Source organism: Manihot esculenta, chromosome 1 (genome assembly GCF_001659605.2).
Source record: "Manihot esculenta cultivar AM560-2 chromosome 1, M.esculenta_v8, whole genome shotgun sequence".
Taxonomy (NCBI): Eukaryota; Viridiplantae; Streptophyta; class Magnoliopsida; order Malpighiales; family Euphorbiaceae; genus Manihot; species Manihot esculenta.
In genome coordinates, this window is record NC_035161.2 from 9056807 (window position 1) to 9081877 (window position 25071).

General features: G+C 43.5%; 1 protein-coding gene and 1 pseudogene across 1 annotated transcript; one reads left to right on the forward strand and one right to left on the reverse strand.

Moving 5' to 3' along the window:
* The window catches only part of LOC110605989, a 33944-nt pseudogene extending 13540 nt beyond the window's left edge, over positions 1 to 20404 (forward strand).
* Positions 20405 to 22717: 2313 nt separating this feature from the next.
* On the reverse strand, positions 22718 to 24570 carry LOC110618589 (UNC93-like protein 1). Its single transcript, XM_021761759.2, has 2 exons — positions 23227 to 24570; positions 22718 to 23118 (listed from the first exon to the last, which is right to left on the reverse strand). Exons 1-2 carry the CDS (start codon positions 24384 to 24386, stop codon positions 22878 to 22880), a joined length of 1401 nt encoding a protein of 466 aa, XP_021617451.1. The 5' UTR covers positions 24387 to 24570; the 3' UTR covers positions 22718 to 22877.
* Positions 24571 to 25071: the final 501 nt, after the last annotated feature.

A 25071-nucleotide genomic window follows, 5' to 3' on the forward strand; every position in this document is an offset into this window, starting at 1 on the left:
TAGAGCCATTCAGATGGCAGGGTTCACATTGAAATGTAAGAAGGCAAGGGAATGGTTCCATTATGTGGACCCGAGGGTGGAAAGTTTATCCTGGGAGCAGTTTGCTCATGAGTTTGTAGGATGGGCTTTTCCAGATAACTCCAGAGAGCGTAATGAGGCTGCCGCAAAGAGTAAAAAGAAAGTCAGAAGCCTCAAAAGGTCAAAGAAAAGTGAGTACTGGCAGCAGATAAAGTCTGGTCTGGGAATAGGTGAGGGATTGAGCTCTGGTTTGACCGACTCCAGATGTTCGAGGTGCGGTAGGCCGCACAAGGGAGTCTGTCTAGTAGGGACAACAGCATGTTTCAGGTGCGAACAGGAGGGACACATAGCACGTGAGTATTCCACCGCGACAGTGATATCACAGTCCCAGTAGACAGCCTCAGACAGAGTGGCTCAGCCAGGAGCTCTAGTCATGGCGCTGGGTAGAGGTAGAGGGAGCGGGATCACTCCTTCTTCCACAGGTTCCCCAGGTGAAGGTCTATCAGTGCCAACACGGATCTTCACTTTGACGCAGCAGGAGGCTGACACATCGGACATGGCAGTGACAGGTACATTTCACTTCCATATGTTTTGATATGTCTGCTTTTAGAGATCCTGATGTTTCGCTTTCCTTAGGGCTTTAAGAGCCATAGAGAGTATGGGTTTGATAGCTTCTGGGATTAAAGTGTCCTCTTTGGGTCAGTGGACCCAAGTGTGATCCATCAGCGGCAGAGTCAGTCTACCAGTTGAGTTCAGTGTGAGTGCTGAGTAGGTGCCTTCCAGCTGACCTAGTGGTTCTAGAGTGACTGTTTGATGTCATTCTAGGGGTGGATGGACTAGCTACTCATAATCCTGCCTTAGATAGCAGAGGCAGAGTAGTCAGGCTTAGAGATCAGGATGGATCACAGGTAGTTTGTTGAGGTGACAGTGTAGAGATGCCTAGAAGTTTGATATCAGCCCTATAGGCTCTTAGGCTGTTCAGGAAAGGTGGTTAGAGGTGTCTTGCTCATGTCAGAGAGTATAACAGTTAGTTAGATCAGGAGGGGAACCAATTTTAGTGCCCGCAACCAGAGAAAAGTTTTAGATGTTGTTCCAGACAAGTTGTCAGGTTTATCACCTGCTAAGAGAATAGAGTGGGAAATAAGAGTGGTGTCTGGACCCAGAACCATTCCTAGTCTTCTCTGCAGGATGGCACCAGTAGGGTGAGAAAGATAGTAAAAGCCAGACGAGTAGTTGCTAGAGTTGGTAGACAAGGATTGTATTCGACTTAGTACCTCACCCTGGAATGTTCCGGAGTTGTGATGGGAAACGAAGGATGAATCCGTGAGACTTTGTTTCGGCTGTAAGTCGTTGGACAAAGTCACTACCAGCAAGGATCTATTACCTTGGATCGACGAACTATGTTAGACCAAGTAAGAGTAGCCAGTGGTCTTTTCAGTAACCAAGAAAGTAAGGACAGCGTTCAGGAAGAAATATGGGCACTAAGGGTTACGGGCTAGTAATGCCCTTATAGCATTCATGACTCTCATAAACAGAGGTTTTAGTGCGAGTCTGAGTCACTCCGGTATTGACAATACCGTGATGAGGTCCAGAAACACAGAGGAGAGTGCCCATTATCAGAAAATGGTGTTGCAGACCTTGAGAGAACATGGCTTATGTGCCAAGTTCTTCAAGTGTGATCTTTAGGTGTGAGTTCTCGTGGAGAAGTAGTGCAGTAAGGAGTAATTCAAAAATCAGAAAAAGAATTGAAGTAGACCCTAGGAAAGTAAAAAGTTATAGCAATTGGCCTAGACCCATTTCAGTGACAAGGATTAGTAGTTTTGGGTTTAGCAGATTGCTACAGAAAGGTCAGTCTAAGACATCTCTAGAAGGTGTCAATGTGACTAGTGTAACAAGGGTTGTGAAGCACTACAGTATGGTACAGTAGAGTACAGTACTAGTGGTAGCTTTGTCTACCAATACAGGCTTTCACAGTGTTTTGTGATACATCCCTTGTGAGACTAGAGTATGTGGTAATGCCAGTAGCAGGGTAATTACTTATGTTTCTGAACAGGAGTGGAAGAAGCATGAGTGAGTTATCCTACACATGGTCTAGAGACAGTAGTTGATTTGAGATGTGGAGATCATAACCGTAGGGGGTAAGAGATGAGATCTTCATCGATCAAAGGCGTTTGCAGTGATGAGTCTGAAACAGAGGTAGGTAAAACTGCTTAGCGACTCTGAGTGTACAAACCAGTATCTATGGGGTGAGGCAGATAAGATGTTAGCTGCCTTCAGTCAGAAGTCGCTTACCAGTTTATCCTATAGGAACAGGTATTACTTCAGATTGATGATCGGTTGGATCAGCTGGCAGGAGCCAGTTGTCTTCCAAGCTAGATCTGAAATCTGAGTGCTAGCTGTTGAGAGCTAGAGTTAGTCCAGTGTAGCAGGAAGGGATCAGAAGAGAAGAAGCCAGTATAGTAAAGAAGAAGAAAGGCGGGCAAGAATCAGAGTGCGTAGCGAAAGTTTGTGAAGGTTAGACGAAAGTGATAGTGTTATTTGTGGTGTCTCCAGTACATGGTGATCCATTGAAGGTTGAGAGACAAGAGGTTTAATCCGTGGAGTCCTGTAGAGGATTCGAGAGGTAGGATTTACCTGCGTCTAAGAGGAGAACCATTCGGTTTCCTTGTTTCTTTTGTTCTGGAGTGGTGTTGGATCCGATAGAGGTTCTGTATGAACTAGAGGTGGAGATCTTAGAGAATCTCACCTATATAGCAGAGTTAGAATGGATCATACACACTTAGCTCGCAGAATAGAAGAACAGGAAGATCTGTTAAGGAAAGCCCCTTAGAATCACCCAGGAGTGTCGTATGGATAGGAGACCCGGGAGTTTGTACTCCAGCAATATCTGTGTTTCTCTTTGGAGAGCAGATTTCCGCCTCGTTTGTTTGTTTGTTTGTTTGTTTGTTAACATTCGGGGACGAATGTTTTTGTAAGGGGGGTAGAATGTAATACCCGGCTAGACGCCGGCATCGAAATTCCTACTTTCCGGCAGAATCTCCGTTGGACTCTAGAATTGGAGGATGTCGGAAGGTTCTAGAAGGGTAAGAGAAAGTTTGTCTAAAATCTTTTTAAGTGTTTTAAGGTTTTGAAAGGTCTTGAACGAGAAGGACGTGAGTTTTGAAGAGAAAAGGCCAAGGGAACAAAGAGTGGGTTCGGCCGCCGAAAGTGATGTTCGGCCGCCGAAAGTGCCTTAGGTTTGGCCCCCGAAACTCCAAGTTCGGCCGCCGAACGTTGCATGGTTTTGCATGCAGGTTTGGCAGCCGAAGCTAAGGCGGTCAGCCGCCTATAAAGAGCCCTCAGTCGGTGAAATGGATCAGATTTGCTTCCTTTTCACTCCCAGAGGTGAGTTCTTGTTCCCCTTGGATGGTTTTTATGGTTTTTCATCAAATCTTTCAAAGTTAAGTGAGTTTTATCCTTGTTTTGAAGGTTTTGTACTTTGAGCAAAGTTTTGGAGAGTTGTTTATCAGTTGTATAGAGTATGTTTGGTACCTCATTTGAGTCCTCCATTGTAGGATTGGACCCGAGGAACCGAGGTGTTTAGCAGTAGTAGCTGCTTTAGAGTTAGAGGTAGCCCAGAGTTAGCCAAGCATTGGCTACAGGTGAGTGGAACTACACTGGATGTTTTAAATTGCGAAATGACACGCTTCTAGCATGATCCATGCATCATAAAATGCCATATTATGTATTAGGTTGTGTTGCATTAGAATCCGCGAATATGATGTATTGCATAAGATGTTATTCGTGTGGATGAATGTTGGATGATCCTTAGCCCTTGATATAAGCTGAGATACTAGATGAGATATGGCATGAGATAGCCATACCAGGTCGCTCTTGGACAGATCAGGTCGCTCCTGGTACTGTGAGACAGTCAGGTAAGAGTCAGTCAGTTAAGAGAAGTCCAGGTGACCGACCTAGTCTCCCTGGCATAGTTGGACTAGAAGAAAAGACCAGGTGACCGACCTAGTCTCCCTGGCACAGTTGGACATATTATTATATGTATATAGTAGAGGGCTATTGGTGACAAGTTCATCCTTGAGATGATATGTTTGTGATGTGACGCATTTCATGAAAGCATGTAATTAATGAACTGTTTTATTGTTCCTCCTCACTAGGCTGAAGTAGCTCATCCCACTCCCTTAACCCCAGTTTTGCAGGTTCCGAGATAGCTATGGGAAGTCAGAGTCAGCAAGAGTAAAGAGGAAAGAGATGCATGAATGTATGTTTGTAAGAGAATAGTGGACATGATGTAATTAAAAGATTAGTTTGTAATGTAATGTATAGAAATGTATTGTCAGATAATGGATAGAATTGTGCTTTACCCTAGTGTCTTTGCCTTAGTGTGAGGTATGATTAATCCCTTTGTACATGGATCCTGTTTTACGTTTCTTGATGAGAAATGTGTGAAAACCAAGGCGGACGTGTGATATGCTGACCCTATGTGAGTGGGTTCTATGTTTTCAGACATAGTGCATGCAGGTCGAGCTTGGTAACTCTAAGGAGAGTGTACAGGATTGTTGTTATGTTGAACCATGTATGGGATTTATCAGGTACACAAAGAGTATAGTCGGCTTGCTACGGGTCCCGGCGGCCTTAAGCCGATCTGGATCCTAGTGCCAGTGATGGTTCGGACCGTTACAGAGGGGTACCGGTTTCCGGGTCGTTACACTAAGATATCATCTATGAAGACAATAACAAAGTGATCCAGGTATTGGCTAAACACTCTGTTCATGAGATCCATGAATGCTGCAGGGGCATTGGTTAACCCGAACGGCATAACAAGGAACTCAAAATGCCCATATCTGGTCCTGAAAGCTGTCTTTGGCACCTCTTCCTCTCTTATCCTCAGCTGATGGTACCCAGATCTCAGATCTATTTTGGAGAAACAACCCGCTCCTGCTAGCTGGTCGAATAGATCATCGATCCTTGGCAATGGGTACTTATTCTTGGTAGTGACTTTGTTCAAGTGCCTGTAGTCGATACAAAGTCTAAGGGATCCATCCTTCTTTCTCACAAACAAAACTGGAGCACCCCAAGGTGAGGTACTCGGTCGGATGAAGCCCTTGTCTACCAGTTCTTGCAACTGCTCTTTCAATTCTTTCAACTCAGCTGGAGCCATCCTGTAGGGAGGAATAGAGATCGGTCTGGTTCCAGGCATCAATTCTATCTCGAACTCTATCTCCCTAGCAGGTGGTAAACCTGGCAGCTCGTCTGGGAAGACATCTAAGAACTCTCTGACCACTGGCACCGAGGCAGGCTCTCCAACCTGACTGCTAAGCTCTCTCACATGAGCCAAATACCCCTGACATCCCTTCCTAAGTAACCTACGAGCCTGAAGAGCTGATATCAGACCTCTAGGTGTACCCCTCCTGTCTCCCCTGAAGACAACCTTTGACCCATCCTGACCACTGAACCTGACTACCTTGTCCCTGCAGTCCAAGTTAGTACCATCGGTAGATAACCAGTCCATCCCTAGAATGACGTCAAAATCTGTCAAGTCTAGAACCACAAGGTCGGCGGAAAGGCATCTCCCCTCAACAAAAACTGGACTGCACAGGCAGACTGACTCTACCACTGATGGATCACACTTGGGTCCACTGACCCAGAGAGGACACTTTAACCCAGAGATCATCAGACCCAACCTCTCGACGGCTCTCAGAGCAATAAAAGAATGAGATGCACCAAGGTCCATCAAGGCATACACATCTGAACAACCAATGACGAGATTACCTGCCACCACGGTGTTAGATGCATCTGCCTCCTGCTGAGTCATCGTGAAGATCCACGCTGGAGCTGATGGACCTTCACCTCTGAAACCCGCTGAAGAAGAGGCTGCTCCTCTCCCTCTGCCTCTGCCACTGGCCTGCGTCGTGGCTGGAGCTGCTGGCTGCGCTACACTACCTGAAGCCGTCTGCTGGGACTGTGCCATAGATACTGTTCTAGGACACTCTCGAGCCATGTGTCCCTCTTGCCCACATCTGAAGCAGGCTGCCGTCCCAGCCCGGCAGACTCCCTTGTGTGGCTTACCACACCGTGCACAAACTACATTATCTGCGCCAGAGCTTGAGCCACTTCCTATTCCCAGACCTGATTTGATCTTGTTCCAGAACTTGTTCTTCTTCGGCTTCCTAGTGGTGTTACCCCACCTTTTGCTACCTGAAGCTGCTGCACTCAAGGATGAGGGATCTAGCCTTCCCCCACTTGGGGTCTTGGAACCAGAAGACTGTGCCACTGACTGTTTAACTGTCCCCTGAATGATGGCATTGGCCTCCATTTTTCGGGCCATATCCACTATGGCATGGAAGCTCTCCCTATCTGCTGACTGAATCAAGGAGGAATACCTGGAATGGAGCTTCATGATATACCTCCTTGACTTCTTCTGGTCTGAGTCAAGATTTTGCCCTGCAAACGGCAACAGCTCCAAGAATCTGTCTGTGAACTCATCAACACTCATATCATCAGTCTGCCTCAACTGTTCAAACTCTATCATTTTCAATTCCCTTGAGCTATCAGGGAAAGCCCATCCTGCAAACTCATTAGCAAATTCTTCCCAAGACATACTATCCACCCTTGGGTTCACATAATTTTTAAACCACTCACGGGCCTTTTTGCATTTGAGTGTGAACCCAGCCATCTGAATGGCTCTGCTGTCATCAGCTCCTATCTCATCAGTAATCACCTTGACCCTCTCATTAGTTTTGGACCTCTTTATGCATGTTTTATGGTATGTGCTAGTTGGGAGTAGGTGATATGCATGTTGGGTCACTTTTGGGTGAGTTTTGCATGAAACAGAGCAGGTTTCTGCCTAACAGGCAAAGCCAGGTTCGGCCGCCGAAGGAAGGTTCGGCCGCCGAACCCCTTGTGGAGGCAGTTTCGGCTGCCAAAGCTTGCCCCCGAACATTTGGACTTTCGTCTCTGGAGGCAAGGTTCGGCCGCCGAAGGTTGAGTTTCGTCTCTGGACGAGACTTTCGGCTGCCGAAGGTTGAGTTTCATCTCTGGACGAGACTTTCGGCTGCCGAAGGTGCCGCCGAACATGCATGAGTTTCGTCTCTGGAGAGGGGTTTCGGCCGCTGAACCTGCCGCCGAAAGTGCCCTGTCCAGCTTTCTTTTGCATGTTTTATGTGATTGTTTTAGGGTCTTTGAGAGGACTTTTGGGGAGTTTCTTAGAGATGTTCTTAAGTTAGTTTAGTCCCTCATTTGAGTCCACCTGTGTAGGAACGGACCAGAGGAACCCCAGAGAGCAGCAGTGAGCACTGTGTCAGAAACCTGCAGAGTTAGTTCAGAGTTTACCAGAGGTGAGTGGAACTTCTCTTTTCAGAACTCCATTGGTTTTAGCATGCTTCATGCATCATGGGTCTAGTAGGATGATTGCATTAGTTTCACGAATATGATGCATTGCATTTATCCTTGTACTTGGCATTGCTCCTTGTACATTGCTTCTATGACTGTATGGACATAGTAAGGATTCAATAGCCCTCGATGGAAAGACCTGGAACAGCCCTACGGGGACCAAGCACAAAGACCTGGAACAGCCCTACGGGGACCAGGCACATGGTACGTCTGTACCCCATATGAGATGAGGGAGTGTTGATCCGTCCATGCTGAGATGATGTGAGTACTTGTGATGTGATACATTTCATGAGAGCATGTTTTATCACCTGTTCTTTATTATTGTTCTACTCACTGGGCTATAGTAGCTCATCCCCCTCCCCTAAATCCAGTTGTGCAGGTTCAGAGTTCAGAGGGAAGTCCGCAGGATACAGGAAGAGTATAAAGTTTGTAATAGCTAGTGTGGACATGTAAATGTAAAGAGATAGAGTACATGTACAGTGTATAGAATGGTGCTTGATTAGAAGAGTTGTAATCCCTTTTTGTGTTTTCACATGATCAATTTATGTTTACATATATTTGTTGTATGTTTATGAGACAACCAGGCTTCACATGATGAGTTTCATCCGCCTAGAGTAATGAGGAGCTCTAGTAGGGTTTGGTAGAGAAAGAAAAGTTTTATGTTTTTACAGAAACTATATGATCATATATGGGATGTCACAGGTACACAGACAGGATAGCAGACTTACTACGGGTCCCGGCGACCTTAAGTCGATCTGGATCCTAGTGCCGATAGCAGTTCAGTTTTCGGGCTGTTACAGATTGGTATCAGAGCTTTAGGTTCACATGGTCGGACCTATATAGACAGAGTTGGGCCTATAGAGGGTTTAGCAGGTCAAGCACTATAGGCAAACATGTCCATTAGGATAGGATGTTAGTCCTGTCTATATGATGATGTGCAATGCCATGCGTTTTACATGTGCATGTTTTCTATGTGTTGCTTATGTGCTTTGTTATGTGTTGTTTTTCAGAGAGTTAAGATGCGAGGAACTCGTCGATCCGCGAGATTGACTGGAGTCCCACCTGTCAGTGAGGGTACAGCTGCTCATCCTCCTGCTTTGCCAAGGGCAAGCTCACAGCGGTCTAGCAGGGAAGGAACGTCACGAGACCCTAGAAGGTCTTCTGACGAGAGCAGAAGAGGAGTAGAGAGAAGGGGAAGGTCAGTAGAAGAAAGAGGTGCGTTGGAGGGTGACCAGAGTAGAGATGCAAGTATGGGTATAGGAAGGTCAGAAGAAGGTATGGGGGAGTCTCAGGGAGGCGCACAGGCCTCGGGGTTTGGCTATCCACCCTATTCTCAAGGCCCAGGGTATCCGATGGGAGGTACGTCGGATTACTCTAGCTTTGCCCCATATCCACCCTACATGCCCTATATGCCCTATCCTTCCTTCTATCCACCATATCACATGTATCCACCCCCACCTTTTCATCCAAGTTCAACATCGCCTGAAGCCCGAGAAATAGTACCACCACCACCACCTGAACCAGTAGCCCCTGTTGTTGAAGCACAACCCAGTTCTTCAGGGGGAACTAAGGTGAAGATGCCGGAGTACTTAAAGTTGGATGCTCCTAAATTCAACACGGGAGATGATCCCTTTGAGTATCTCAGTGTAGTTAGAATGATAACAAGTGAGTTGGGAGCAGATGATAGCAGAGCCATTGAGATGGCAGGGTTCACGTTGAAATGTAAGAAAGCCAAAGAATGGTTCAAGAACTATGTGGACCCCAGAAAAGACAGTATCACATGGGAAGAGTTCGCTAATGAGTTTGCTGGGTGGGCTTTCCCTGACAGTTCCAGGGAGCTAAAGGTTGTGGAGTTTGAACAGTTGCGACAGACGGAGGAGATGAGCGTTGATGAGTATACAGATCAGTTTCTGGCATTGGTACCATACGTGGGTCAGGCGTATGATACGGATCAGAAGAAAGCAAAGAGATATGCCACGAGGCTTCATCCCAGGTATTTCTCCTTGATTCTCCATGCGGAGAAGGAGAGTTTTCACTCCATTGTAGATGCTGCGAGAAAGATGGAGGCTAGTGCCATAAGTCAGGGAATAGTCAAGCAAACAAAGGCACAGTCTTCTGGTGCTAAACCAGGTTCCTCCTCACAGAGTACGGCAAGTGTAAGCAAGAAAAGATGGGATAAACTCAGAGGAAAGAGAGGCAAGTTTTGGAGCAGAATTAAATCGGGTCTGGGAATGAGTAGCGGCTCCAGCTCTGGCGCAGATCTTCCAATGTGCACTAGGTGTGGAAGACAGCACAGAGGAGCTTGTATGTTGGGATCTTCAGCCTGTTATAGATGTGGGCAAGAGGGACATTATGCACGGGAATGTCCTCAGGCAACTTTGGTTGCACCATCCCAGCAGATGACCTCAGGCAGTGTAGTTCAATCAACAGCTTCAGCCCAACCACCAAGCAGTGGCAGAGGAAGAGGAAGAGGGGCAGCCTCTTCATCAGGGATGGGTTCCCGAGGTGCAGGTCCGTCAGCTCCAGCACGGCTTTTTACCATGACTCAGTAGGAGGCAGACACTTCGAACACAGTGGTGTCAGGTAATCTCATCCTTGGGTGTTCAGAGGTGTATGCTTTGATGGACCCCGGTGCTTCTCACTCTTTCATTTCTTCTAGAGCCGCAGAGAGGTTGGGTCTGTTGGTGTCTGAGTTAGAGTGCCCTCTTTGGGTCAGTGGACCCAAATGTGATCCATCTTTGGCAGAGTCAGTCTGTCGGTTCAGTCCGGTGTGCATAGAGAGTAGATACCTTCCAGCTGACCTTGTGGTTCTAGAGTTGACAGATTTTGATGTCATTCTAGGGATGGACTGGTTATCTACGTATAATGCGACCTTAAACTGCAGGGACAAGGTTGTCCATTGTAGAGACCAGGATGGGTCAGAGTGTGTTTTCAGAGGCGATAGGAGGGGGACACCTAAGGGGTTGATATCAGCCCTTCAGGCTCGAAGGTTGTTGAGAAAGGGTTGTCAGGGGTTTCTAGCTCATGTGAGAGAGCTAGACAAGCAGGTTAGAGAACCATCCTCAGTACCAGTGGTTAGCGAGTTCCCAGATGTGTTTCCGGAAGAGCTTCCAGGACTACCACCTGATAGGGAAATAGAGTTCGAGATCGAATTGATGCCTGGTACCAGACCGATCTCTATACCTCCCTACAGGATGGCACCAGCAGAGCTGAGAGAGTTGAAAGAACAGTTACAGGACTTGGTAGAGAAGGGTTTCATCCGCCCGAGTACCTCACCCTGGGGTGCTCCAGTACTGTTTGTCAGGAAGAAGGATGGACCTCTTCGGCTTTGTGTTGACTACAGGCAGTTGAACAAAGTCACTACCAAAAATAAATATCCTTTACCCAGGATCGATGATCTATTCGACCAGCTGGCAGGAGCATGTTGTTTTTTGAAAATAGATCTGAGATCCGGATACCACCAGTTGAAGATCAGGGAAGAAGATGTATCCAAGACTGCGTTCAGGACCAGATATGGGCATTATGAGTTTCTAGTAATGCCGTTCGGGTTGACTAACGCCCCTGCAGCATTCATGGATCTCATGAACAGGGTTTTCAGGGAGTACTTGGATCGTTTTGTGATCGTCTTTATCGATGATATCTTGGTGTACTCCAAAAATGCAGAAGAACATGCCCAGCATCTGCGGATAGTGCTACAAACCTTGAGAGAGCATGGTTTGTATGCCAAGTTCTCCAAGTGCGAGTTCTGGCTCAGGAGCATTTCCTTTTTGGGTCATGTCGTATCAGAAAAAGGAATAGTAGTTGATCCCAAAAAGGTAGAGGCAGTAGCCAACTGGCTTACACCCACTACAGTAACTGAGATCAAGAGTTTTCTGGGTTTGGCAGGCTACTATCGTAGGTTCGTGCAGGACTTTTCGAAGATAGCTGCTCCTATGACCAGACTGACCAGGAAGAATCAGAAGTTCGTATGGTCAGAGGATTGTGATGAGAGTTTTGAAGAGTTGAAGAGACGATTGACTTTAGCACCGGTGTTAGCTCTGCCGATCAGTGAAGAAGATTTCACAGTTTTCTGTGATGCATCCCGAGTGGGATTAGGTTGTGTGTTAATGCAGAAGGACAGAGTGATAGCTTATGCTTCTAGACAGCTGAAGAGACACGAGCTGAATTACCCGACACACGATCTTGAGATGGCAGCTGTTATCTTTGCACTGAAGATGTGGAGGCATTACCTCTATGGGGTAAAGTGTGAGATCTATACCGATCATAAGAGCCTACAACACATCTTGAGTCAGAGAGAGTTAAACTTGAGGCAGAGACGGTGGGTCGAATTGCTCAGTGATTACGATTGCAAGATCCAGTATCATTCGGGTAAGGCTAATGTTGTAGCTGATGCCTTAAGCCGGAAGTCACTTGGCAGTTTATCCCACATAGCAGTAGAGAGAAGACCGGTGGTGAAGGACTTTTACAGACTCCTGGATGAAGGGCTACAGTTGCAGTTATCTGGTACAGGTGTTTTGCTTGCACAGATGAGAGTTACCCCAGTGTTTCTAGAGCAAGTGGCTCTGAAACAGCACGAAGACCTTGAGTTAGTGAAGATTGCCAGGACGGTTCAGTCTGGCACCAGTGCAGAGTTTAGATTTGACAGTGAGGGGATTCTTTGTCACGGTAAGAGATTATGTGTACCAGATGATAGGAGTTTGAAGGAAGACATTATGAGGGAAGCTCATAATGCGAGGTATAGTGTTCACCCTGGAGCCACCAAGATGTATCAAGATCTGAGAAGAGTGTATTGGTGGCCAGCGATGAAGAGGGAAGTGGCACAGTTTGTGTCAGCCTGCGAGACATGTCAAAGGGTAAAGCTAGAACACCAGAAGCCGGCTAGAATGCTGAACCCACTGCCGATTCCAGAGTGGAAATGGGAGAACATAGCTATGGATTTTTTCGTGGGGTTACCGGCGATGTCCAACAGACTAGACTCCATATGGGTGATTGTGGACAGACTGACGAAATCTGCTCACTTCATTCCAGTCAGGAGCACCTATTCTGTGGACAAGTTGGCGCAGGTCTATGTGGAAGAGATAGTCAAGCTGCATGGAGTTCCAGTGTCAATCGTATCAGATAGAGGACCGCAGTTCACCTCCAGGTTTTGGCGGAGTCTGCAAGCTGCTATGGGTACCAGATTGGATTTCAGTACTGCTTTCCATCCGCAAACAGACGGTCAGTCAGAGAGGACCATCCAGACCATTGAAGATATGTTTGCGCATGTGTGTGTTAGACTTTGGCAGTTCTTGGAGGCAGCATCTACCTCTGGTGGAGTTTGCCTACAACAACAGCCATCATGCTAGCATAGGGATGGCCCCTTATGAAGCTCTGTATGGACGGAAGTGCAGAACACCTGTTTGCTGGGCAGAGGTTGGAGAGGCGGCTCTTGCAGGGCCAGAATTAGTTGAGATTACCAGCAAGTTGGTGCCTATCATCAGAGAGAGGATCAGAACAGCTGTTAGCAGACAGAAAAGCTATGCAGACATCTGTAGGAAGCAGATAGAATTCCAGGAGGGGGATATGGTATTGCTAAAGGTGTTGCCAATGAAGGGAGTGGTTCGCTTTGGAAAGAAGGGTAAATTAGCTCCACGGTACATAGGTCCCTTTGAGATTTTGCAAAAGATCGGACCTGTATCGTATAAGCTGGATTTACCTACATCGATGGAACCGGTATTCCATGTTTCTATGTTGAGGAAATTTGTGTCAGATCTAGAGAAGGTTCTCAGTGAACCTGATGTAGAGATCCTTGGAGATCTCACGTATGTCGAGCAGCCAGTGAGGATCATTGACACCCAGATTCGAAAGCTGAGAAACAAGGAGATACCAATGGTGAAAGTCCTGTGGAACCACCACAACCTAGAAGAGTGCACCTGGGAGACACGGGAGTCGATGCTCCAGCAATATCCATATCTGTTTTGAGGTTAGTTAGCTAGTCCTTTTTCTATGTGTATTTGTGTTTAGTTGTTTAGTTGTTTGAGGAACATTCGGGGACGAATGTTCTTAAGGAGGGAAGAATGTAATACCCGGCTGGAGTCCGGCATCGGAATTCCTGTAGTTCGGTGGAATTTCGGGTGTCGGAACCCTCGAGAAGGGTAAGACATATGTTTTCATGTGTTTTTACGAGTTTTCAATGTTTTAACGTGTTAAAGGAAATGAGTTTTGCAAGAAAAGCAACAAGGGAGAAATGCAAAGGTTCGGCCGCCGAAGGTCACTTTCGGCCGCCGAACATTGCATGGTTTCGGATTCACGTTCGACTGCCGAAGGTGGTCTGGCCAGCCACCTATAAAAGGGCCAAGGGTCGGTGGAAGGAGGATATTTCTTCTCCACTTGCAGCCAGAGGTGAGTTCAAACCTCTCTCACGTTGACTTTCATGTTTTTCATGTTTTTCACCAAATCTTTCAAGAGTTTTAAGAGTTTTGGTGTGTTTTGAAGGTTTTGAGCAAAAATAGCAAGTTTGGAAGTTTGGAGCTTTGGAAGAGGTTTTCTTCATATCTCCACGTTAGGAGCACTCAACCTCAAGGTCTTAAGGAGGTAAGGGTGGATCCTGAACTTCTTTAATGAGTTTTGAAGGTTTTATGGAAGTTTGATGGGTAGTATGCATGATTAGGTTTAGGTGAGGTTTTTGGGAGATATTGATGTTCAAGCATGTTCAGTGTTGTTTGATGTGTTTGTTTGAGGTTATAAGTTAGTTTTGGACCTCTTTATGCATGTTTTATGGTATGTGCTAGTTGGGAGTAGTTGATATGCATGTTGGGTCACTTTTGGGTGAGTTTTGCATGAAACAGAGCAGGTTTCTGCCTAACGGGCAAAGCCAGGTTCGGCCGCCGAAGGAAGGTTCGGTCGCCGAACCCCTTGTGGAGGCAGTTTCGGCTGCCAAAGCTTGCCCCCGAACATTTGGACTTTCGTCTCTGGAGGCAAGGTTCGGCCGCCGAAGGTTGAGTTTCGTCTCTGGACGAGACTTTCGGCTGCCGAAGGTGCCGCCGAACATGCATGAGTTTCGTCTCTGGAGAGGGGTTTCGGCCGCCGAACCTGCCGCCGAAAGTGCCCTGTCCAGCTTTCTTTTGCATGTTTTATGTGATTGTTTTAGGGTCTTTGAGAGGACTTTTGGGGAGTTTCTTAGAGATGTTCTTAAGTTAGTTTAGTCCCTCATTTGAGTCCACCTGTGTACGAACGGACCAGAGGAACCCCAGAGAGCAGCAGTGAGCACTGTGTCAGAAACCTGCTGAGTTAGTTCAGAGTTTACCAGAGGTGAGTGGAACTTCTCTTTTCAGAACTCCATTGGTTTTAGCATGCTTCATGCATCATGGGTCTAGTAGGATGATTGCATTAGTTTCACGAATATGATGCATTGCATTTATCCTTGTACTTGGCATTGCTCCTTGTACATTGCTTCTATGACTGTATGGACATAGTAAGGATTCAATAGCCCTCGAAGGAAAGACCTGGAACAACCCTACGGGGACCAGGCACAAAGACCTGGAACAGCCCTACGGGGACCAGGCACATGGTACGTCTGTACCCCAGATGAGATGAGGGAGTGTTGATCCGTCCATGCTGAGATGATGTGAGTACTTGTGATGTGATACATTTTATGAGAGCATGTTTTATCACCTGTTCTTTATTACTGTTCTACTCACTGGGCTATAGTAGCTCATCCCCCTCCCCTAAATCCAGTTGTGCAGGTTCAGAGTTCAGAGGGAAGTCCGCAGGATACAGGAAGAATATAAAGTTTGTAATAGCTAGTGTGGACATGTAAATGTAAAGAGATAGAGTACATGTACAGTGTATAGAATGGTGCTTGATTAGAAGAGTTGTAATCCCTTTTTGTGTTTTCACATGATCAGTTTATGTTTACATATATTTGTTGTATGTTTATGAGACAACCAGGCTTCACATGATGAGTTTCATCCTCCTAGAGCAATGAGGAGCTCTAGTAGGGTTTGGTAGAGAAAGAAAAGTTTTATGTTTTTACAGAAACTATATGATCATATATGGGATGTCACAGGTACACAGACAGGATAGCAGGCTTACTACGGGTCCCGACGACCTTAAGTCGATCTGGATCCTAGTGCCGGTAGCAGTTCGGTTTCCGGGCTGTTACACGAAGCGCATGCACGTTCGGCGGCCGAACTTGAGGTTCGGCGGCCGAACTTGAGGTTTGACGGCCGAACCTGGGTCTTCCTCCAAGATTAATTTTCATGCAAAAACTCATTTCTTACTTGATTAAAACCATAAAATACATTAAAACGTTTTATGAAAATATGGTTTCACCCTTCTAGAGGTTTCCGACATCCGAGATTCCACCGGACGGTAGGAATTCCGATACCGGAGTCTAGCAGGGTATTACACTCTTCATTCTTTTCATCTGATCTGCATAATCTCGCTTCATGAGATTGCAAGGATCCCATCAATTCATTAAATGAGTATGTAACGACCCGAAAATCGGACCGCTACCGGCGCTAGGATCCAGATAGGCTTAAGGCCGCCGGGACCCGTAGCAAGCCTGACATATAACCTGTAAACCTGTATAATCCCATACATGATCAACAACATGCATAAAAATTTAAAACTTTTCCTTCAAATATCCATCTCAACCTGAACATACATGTACATAGTCATAATCATAATCGTGATCCCTCTGTGGGATCTCATCAATGCCCCAACGGGCGATACAACATGAGATGAGTTGGCTTTCATGAACATTATAAAACATTTTTGATCATGTAATAAAAGGGATACCTCATACACAATGTCAAGCACAATATCTAATCCTCAATATCATTACATGACTGAAACTGTACTTTTACATAACATTAATACATTTATCATGTCCACACTATCTATTACATAAATCGGACTTCATTACTCTTGTAAACCTCCTGGTCTACCCTGTACCTGCAATCCTGGGGAAATGGGAGAGGGGTGAGCTACTAGAGCCCAGTGAGCAGAATAGTAAAAACATTTAAATCATATGGATCATGGAATGCATCACATCACAGCTAATCACATCAAGGATGAACTTGTCACCAATAGCCCTCTACATGGTCCAACTGTGCCAGAACGTAGAATGGGTCCTGGTCTTTCCCTTACATAACATATCATAACACAACAGTGTCCAACTGTGCCAGAACGTAGAATGGGTCCTGGTCTTTCCCTTACATAGTGCCAGCGAACGTAGAATGGGTCCCACTGGTCTTATATTCCGTACCGTACATATCACATCGTCATAACATAGATCGAGGGCTATGGATCATCCAACATTCATCCACATCAACATAAAAATATGCAATGCAACATATTCGTGAATTCTAATGCAAGCAACCTAATTCATCACATGGCATTCATGATGCGTGAAACATGCTGAAAAGTTCATTCTTTGCTTTAAAACATAATAGGTTATTCCACTCACCTCTGGATAGCTCTGACCAGACACTGGGGCAACAGACTCACTGCTGGGGTCATCGGTTCCTCGGGTTTGAACCTACACAGGTGGACTCAAATGAGGGACCAAACATACATGAACATAACTCTAAACTACTCCCCAAAAACCCCCTTAAACATCATGCAACAATCATAGAAAAACATGCAAGAAATGGCTGAACAGGGCACTTTCGGCGGCAGGTTCGGCGGCCGAAACTCCCAGACAGAGGCAAAACTCATGCATGTTCGGCGGCACCTTCGGCGGCCGAAAGTCCCAGACAGAGACGAAAGTCTCCTTTCGGGGGCAACTTCGACAGCCGAAAGGCCTGCCTCCCCAGCCATGTTCGGCGGCCGAAAGTTCCTTCGACTGCCGAACCTGGTTTCTGCCAAAGGGCAGAAACTTGGCTCCCTTATGCATTTGTGCCTCCAATCTCATCCAAACATGCATAAACCTATTCTACAACACTCATACACAAGCATACAAGTTCCTAGGGGCATCAACTAGCTAAAACCCCATCTATAACACATTCAACATACATTTGCAAACCACATTGTTCAAAATCACTTCAAAAACCCATAAACATAACTATGACCTAAACATGCATTCTACCCCCATGAACTTCATAAAACTTACTTAAAACATAACATAAGCTAGAGATCGACTCTTACCTCTTGAAGATCGAGAGTAGAGGCGACCAAACTTGGAGTTGGAAGAGATTCGAGTTCTTGAACCTCAAAGCTCCAAAACTTTGCTCAAAAGCTCAAATCTTCAAAACGAAGTTAAAACAAGTGAAAAACTTGAAAGATCTAGAGGAAAAACATCAAAGATCGGTGAGGGGCGGCGAAAAGCTCACCTTGGCCGAAAATGGGGAAAAGCTCGCCCGTTTTCGGCTAAGGGACCCTTTTATAGTGGCTGGCCAGGCCACGTTCGGGGGCCGAATGTGCCTCCGCATGCATGCCATGTTCGGCGGCCGAACCTGGACTTCCCTCACTTATGCTTTCGGGGGCCTAAAGGCGCTCCCGAAGGCATGCATGTTCGGCGGCCGAACTTGAGTTTCGGCGGCCGAACCTGAGTTTTCCTCCAAGGTTGTTTTAATGCAAAAACTCATTTTCATTTTACTTAAAACCATGAAATACCTTAAAACATTTTATGAAAACATGTTTCTACCCTACTAGAGGCTTCCGACATCCGAGATTCCACCGGACGGTAGGAATTCCGATACCGGAGTCTAGCCGGGTATTACAGTGGCTAAGTCTTTAGACTCTTCAATTGCTACCACAACATGATCAAACTTTGGAGTTAAACTCCTTAAATCCTTTGCAACAACAGTTTGATCCGAGATTACTTCTCTATAAGACCTCATTTGATTAACAATTACAGTTACTCTTGAGAGAAAATCATGCATTGTCTCTCCACTCTTCATTTGCAAGGTTTCAAAATCATGACAAAGGGATTGAAGTTTAATTGCGATTACCTTAGAAGTGCCTTGGTACGCCGTCTGTAAGGTCACCCAAGCATTTCTAGCAGTAGTTGCTATTGCAATTTTTGAAAAAACTGACTCGTGCATAGCTTGCTGAATGAAGAATAATGCTTTAGAATTCTTCTTCTTATTTTCCTTCAACCTGGTCTCTTCATCTGGGTCAGGATAACCTTTCTCAACCAAGTCCCACAAATCTTGAGACTTAAATAGAGTTCTCATCTTTGATACTCTAAAATTCAAAGTTTTCAACTTTGAAAATAGGAATTGCCGATTGAGAAATACTCCCAGCGTTGCCGTTTGATGCCATGAGTTAACGTCTAATGTTCTGAACAAATCAGGCTCTAATAATACTTTTATTGAGGAAAGGGGATTAACGATTATAGAAAAAAGATGATAAAATTAGTTATCTAAATTTGGGCGATACTGATATTAGATAATATACCAAATAGATTAAAAAAAATATAACTAACTGAAACTAGTAAACTGGATTTTGGAATTGACGACTTTATTCAGAGATTGCAATATATCTGACAGTCTAATTTGCTATTCACTTCAGTACACTGTAATAATGACTCAGTGCCATTTATATAGGCATTATAAAGAAACTAATAAAACAGAAATGAGAAAATTCTGCCACTACAGTGAATGTGGCTTGACTAAATAACGGACAAGGAAATGGAACCTAAAAAATCTAAACAGAAAATAACTGACAAAAACTAAATCAAACTAACGTTAACCATGTGCTAATTTTAAATCAACCTTCAACATCTTGATCTCTCTCCATTTCTTAATGAATACATGTTTGTAGGATTCTCAGCTTCCACAAGGAATTTGACCCAAATCCACAATATATTCTCATGGAATTTCACCTCCATCAATAAAGTCTCGCTTCTTATGCCATCTGTTGAAACATGCGGGAGTAAGATTATGCGGGAGTAAGATTACTCGCCAACCTGTTGGTGTTCAAGGTTCACAGTCACACAGCTCAAACATGGAACCTCTAAGTAGTTTCTTGATTTTCATTGTTGTGATGGTTCTAGCTCTGGTCGCATTTTCCAGTCTTTTCTATGGCAGGTGCAAAAAAGATTGGGCAAAGGCCATGGTTTTTCCAAACAAAAAGCAAAGGCTGAGGCCTCCTAATAAACCTCATCGCTTCACCTTTCCCGAAGTTTCCACAGCCACTTGGTCCTTTCATGAGTTGGAAATACTGGGTAGCATCTCTAGAGGTATTTATTACAGAGGGAAACTTTCAAATGGTTTCCAAGTAGTCGTTAAACATTTTTCAGCTCAATTTTTGAATTCGCAGCCAGGATTAGATAGGCGAAGATTCCTAAAAGAAATCAGTGCTATTAGCCGAGTTCATCACCCTAATATGGTGCCCATTATAGGATGGTGTCAGGACAATCGAGAAATCATGGTCTTGTACAAATTATATCCAAATGGAAGCTTGGACAAGTGGTTGTTCGGAGTTGGTGTGCTTCCCTGGACTCGGTGGTGTAAGGTGGTTAATGACATCGCCGATGCTCTAAGTTTCCTCCACTTTAAGCACCTGGCTCATAAGAACATGAAAGCTAGAAATATCTTTCTTGATGTTAGCTTCAAGGCGACTTTAGGCGACTTTGATTTTGTGCTTTCCTATAAGGAGTAAAGGCGCTTTGAAGCAGTAGCTAGTCAAAAGGCCGATGTGTTTGAGTTTGACATTTTTGTGTTGAAATTGTCTTGGGAAAAGGTAGGTTGGATAGTGAAACAAGCCAAGAAGAGAGGGACTTGGTAGAGTTTTCATGGAAAATGCACGAGACAAATGACAATTGAGAGTGGTCGATAGGAGGATAGGCTCGATGGTGAACTTGGAACAAGCCATAAGAGTACTGGAGATTGGATTGCTTTGTACACTAAATGAGAGCAAAGGTAGACTTTCCATGGAGGAAGTGGTGGGTTTTTTGAGCTTGGAAATGGCAACTCCTAAGTTGCCACTGAGTAGACCAGTTACTCTATTTACTTACAGTAGCACTAATGGTTTATGTACTAGATATTCATGCTCTCCTTTCAAGTGAAGATGCCATTGGCAACAATATTTTGTAAAAGAAACAAAGAAGAAGATGATGATGATGATGAAAGAAATAGAAACATACTATGTGCTGTGTAGTTATTTTTTAGAATAAAATAAAAATATTCATAAAATGTATAAATTGCATTTCACAACTCTTCAATAAAATTTAGAGTTTTTTTTTTATAACAGCAAGTTTATTCTATTTATATTGAGTCGGCCCATTAAAGGACAAATTTCATTTATAAGATAGGATCCTCAATTTTAGGAGAAGAGTGTCGAACCACTTTTCCAAACACTCATTGGTAGAGTATATTAGTTTTTAGCCCTTATTTGGTTGGAGTAATTCAATTAGAGAACTTCAAGTTCTCAGAAGTGTTAAAATATGTTTGTTTGGTTGATATTTTTTAACTTCCCAGAAAGTTAAAGACATTTTTTTCCTTGTAGAAGAAACTAATTTATTTCTCCTAACCTAATTAAATTACTTTATAGAAAGTTCACAAATTTTGTTAATTGTATTCTAAATTTTATTAGTTGTGCTAGCCGGATGCGCTGGGACTAGCTCTTCCCCAACTTTATACTTGTCACACAACACTTGAACCCGTAGTGCATTTGGCTTTGCGATCAGTTCCCAACAAACTTCATAATAAAGGATTTATTTAAGTCTCGAAAACCTCTCAAACCTAAGCCCCTTCCTCTTTAAGTTGTGAAATAATCTTCCATGCTACGAAACGAATTTTTCGCCCTTCATTGGATCATCTCATAAGAATTGCTGACACAATTTTTTAATAGAATAAAAAAAATCGATAATTTAATTGTTTGCATCATATAGCTTGGAATGGCTAATAAAACTGACTACATGAGTGTTAATCTTCATACTACAGACAAGTAAGAATCTTCCACCCAGCGAGGCTCTTTTGAATCCTTTCAATAAGGTAGTGATAGTAACTCTTTCATGAATCAAAAAACTCCAAGATATAAGCCTAATTCATTGGGCATAGTAAAATCAAGTTGCTGACTCAAGACCATCCTGCTTCAGTTAGAAACATTGTTGAAAAAATAAACTTAGTCCATCATGGCACTAACCTTCCAATTCGAACAAGCACAAAAATCCTCCATAATCCCATTGGGCATGGTAAAATCAAGTTGCTGACTCAAGACCATCCTGCTTCAGTTAGAAAAATTGTTGAAAAAATAAACTTAGTCCATCATGACACTAACCTTCCAATTCGAACAAGCACAAAAATCTTCCATAACCCCTTTTAGCACTTCTACTTGAGAAAAGTAGAAATGAAATCCTCGACAAACAAGACCAAGTCATTTGCCAAAAATAAGTAAGATAACAATGGTCATGTTTTAGTCAACTTAAGTGATAACTACAAACCTATAGCAATAGTAGCCACAAACCTGTAGCAATAGTTGTGTAAATGCCATGAATACAGCGCTCCATATACAAAACAAACAAATAGGGTGATAGGATTTTCTTATCACAAACATTCTCTCCGGATAAAATTCTTCGGTCATTTCCTCATTCTACAAAACTTGTATGGAATAAGAAGCTACATAATGCATGATAACATTGACCAGAGGTATTGGCAAACCTCCTTCAAATCAACTTTAATCCCATTTAACCCTTTCTGCTCCTCATTTTCCTCATTGAGTGAACAACTTCCTATGTAATCACAATATTCTCTATAATATGTTTACCTAGATAAATCTATAATATGTTTACCTAGATAAACCTAGTCTGTGTTGGCCCCACCAAATTTGGAATAACGTCCTTCAGCAGACCACGCTGACCAAAGACATGTGTGATTGCCATAGAAGGGCAAACAATTCCTTCTTGCATGATCCTGTCAAACTCCTTAAACACATCATGCCCAACTACATTCTGGTATTTTTGAAAAAAATCCTGCACAACCTCTTACAGGGTACCAGGTTTATTAGCTTATTTTAGTATATTTGGGTTTTTTTTTTTTTTTGCTTCAGTTAAGTTTTATTTATATATTGCATTATCATTAGTTTAAATAGTTAATTTATTACCTCTTAGACCGGTTCACTTTTGGTGAGAGTTTTCTTTTTCAAAGGTAAAAGGACAATTCAATAATCGAAAAATTTATATCAACTTGAGACTCTAAATTACTTGTTCATCAATACCATTTTCCTTGTCGGTAAGTTGGGAATAAGAGTCAAACCCGAAGAGCCGGCAACTCCATATACGCCTTTGCTAACTCATCCAAAGGGTGGCAGGCCATCAACACCAACTCACACAATAAATATATATATATATTATATATATTATTCAGTTTGATCAGGAAAGTTAAAGCTACAAGTATACCATGTATGGGAAAGAACAAAAAGCACATGTATTCTACAGCAATAGGAAGAGAATCAAACAGTAGCGAGAATATGACACTTGACAAGACATAAAATTTCGATTGCCCTTTCGCTCTTAGTACATCAAGAGTAGCAGAAGGGGATTAAACTGGCTTGTCTGTGTCTTTTGCTGAATCAGGGTCAGCCAAATCACTGGCGCTTCTCTCTTTACTCTTGTGATCATCCTGAACTGCAAGCATTACGAGAACAAACAGCAATGGATAACTCAATGTAGTGAGAGACCAATTCACAATCAACTGCGAAAGCATTGGAACTTTGTGCGTATCAATTTGCCAGGCAACAGCAGCCCCTGCACTTTGCACTCCCTTGTAGAAACCAACGTATCTGCAATTTAACACCATAGATATTGTCATGATCAAAGAAATTAACTTAATCTATAACATACTTGATAAGCAACATGCAAGGTATCCATTAATCCATGTGTATGGAAACCTGCTAAGAATCTCAGAGTCGTCAGCCAGAGCTCCAATGACCCAGTAGACCAAGCTTTGGAACATGGAATCTAGCAATCCATAACTGAAATACAGAACGAAAGGCCCTGCAAAATCAGAACGAGAGTCCTTAAAATCCAACTTGGGAGGCAGATCGTGGTAGGAGTAATTGACCTGGTTGGCCAGTCCACCTCCCCAGATTGCAGTCCCAAGCACTCCTACAATCGCAATCCCAACAAATCCCCTCGTCCTTCTGCTCTGGAAACTGAAGTCCAAAATGTATCCAATTCCAACAGAGCCCAGCATCTGGGCACCCCAGTAGAAGACATTGTTCAAGCCCCTCGTTCTCAAATTGAAGTGTGCTGCGTTCACATTATTGAACTGGTAGCTGTAAAAGAAATTGCTGGCCCAAGAAGCAGGGATCATTAGAAGCATCTTCCAGTTGAGGAACAACTTCATAATCTCAACGGCTTCCGTAGAGACCTTAGAGTACTTGATATGGGTGCAAACGGTGCCATCATCGCGGACAACCTTGCTAGGGGGCAAAATAGCAAAGGAAAGCAGTGTTCCAACGGTCATAAAGCACATAAAGCCGATATAGGTGCCGTCGTTGACCGAAGCGGCCTCACTGCGATGGTAATTGAGAATGAATGGAATTAGCCCACCGATGACTCCTCCCATATTAAAAATGCTCCAGAAGAGGGAAATATAAGTCCCCTTCCGATGTGGAGGAGGATAAGAGGTCATGATAGCCCCCTCGCCGGCCCAGAGTAGGCCCGCACCGATGCCAAGTATGGCACCGGCGACGATGGCAAAAGCCTGATGCTTGTAGTGGTTGTAGTAGAGGAAAGAGCCAGCGTATAAGACATAAGTGCTGCAACCGGCAACGAGGGTGAGACGGGGACCAAGTATGTTGTAGATGCCACCACCCAGGATGCCGAAGACGGCAAAGGCGGTGTAGAGTGCGGTGTTGGCGTTGTTTGCAGCAGTGGGGTCGACCTGGCCGCCTCCACCCATTCCGGAGAGGGCATTGAACATTCCTGGGCAGCAGAAGCACACAAAACCTATAAGGGTGACCTGGACAAAGGGTGAGTTGTACCTGAAAATGGATTTGGTTGGCAAATTATTATTGCTGGATTCTTCATCTCCTTGAAAACCCATTAGAGAAAGGAGAATTTCTCTGATGGAGGGTTTTGAGAAAGGAAACTTTGATGATTTTGGGGATCTCTGGAATGCGATAAAGCCAAGTAGAGCACGGCGTTTGGACTGGGAAGTGCTAATGTGAGGATTTAAGGTGATTCGTTAGATGGGAATGATGTTAGAATCTGCAGGCCTACCTTCCCTTCGGTGTTTGTATATTCCCGTTGATAAATTACAGTTTAGTTTTAAGATAATTAATAGTTGTGTCTATCTGTATTTTTTTAAATTAAATATTTACATTTTTATATAATTAATTTATTTAAATTGAATATTTTTTATTTATAATTCTTGTTAATCAATTTATAAAAAAATAAATATTTTAAATATTTAAAATATCTTCATAAATACTTAAATTATTTTCAATATAAATAAAAAATTTTATATTACATAAATTATATTTTAATTTTTAAATTAATTTTTATATTTTTAAAATTAAAATTTTAAATTTCTTTATATGAAATTATAATTTTTTTAATATATTATAGATATTAATTTAAAGATAATTGATGGTCAAATTTCTATTGAAAATATAATTTTTTTAAATAATATTTTTTATAAAAATTTATAATACTTAGTATTATTTAAAAATAATTAAAATTATAAATATTGAAGTATTTAATAAATAAAAATTAAAGAATAAAAAGTA

Coding starts and splice junctions, on each gene's coding strand:
- LOC110618589 (XM_021761759.2), bottom strand. CDS start 24,386: ATGGGTTTTCAAGGAGATGAAGAATCCAGCAATAATAATTTGCCAACC. Junction 23,119..23,226: donor GACTCTGAGATTCTTAGCAG/GTTTCCATACAC, acceptor GTTAAATTGCAG/ATACGTTGGTTTCTACAAGG.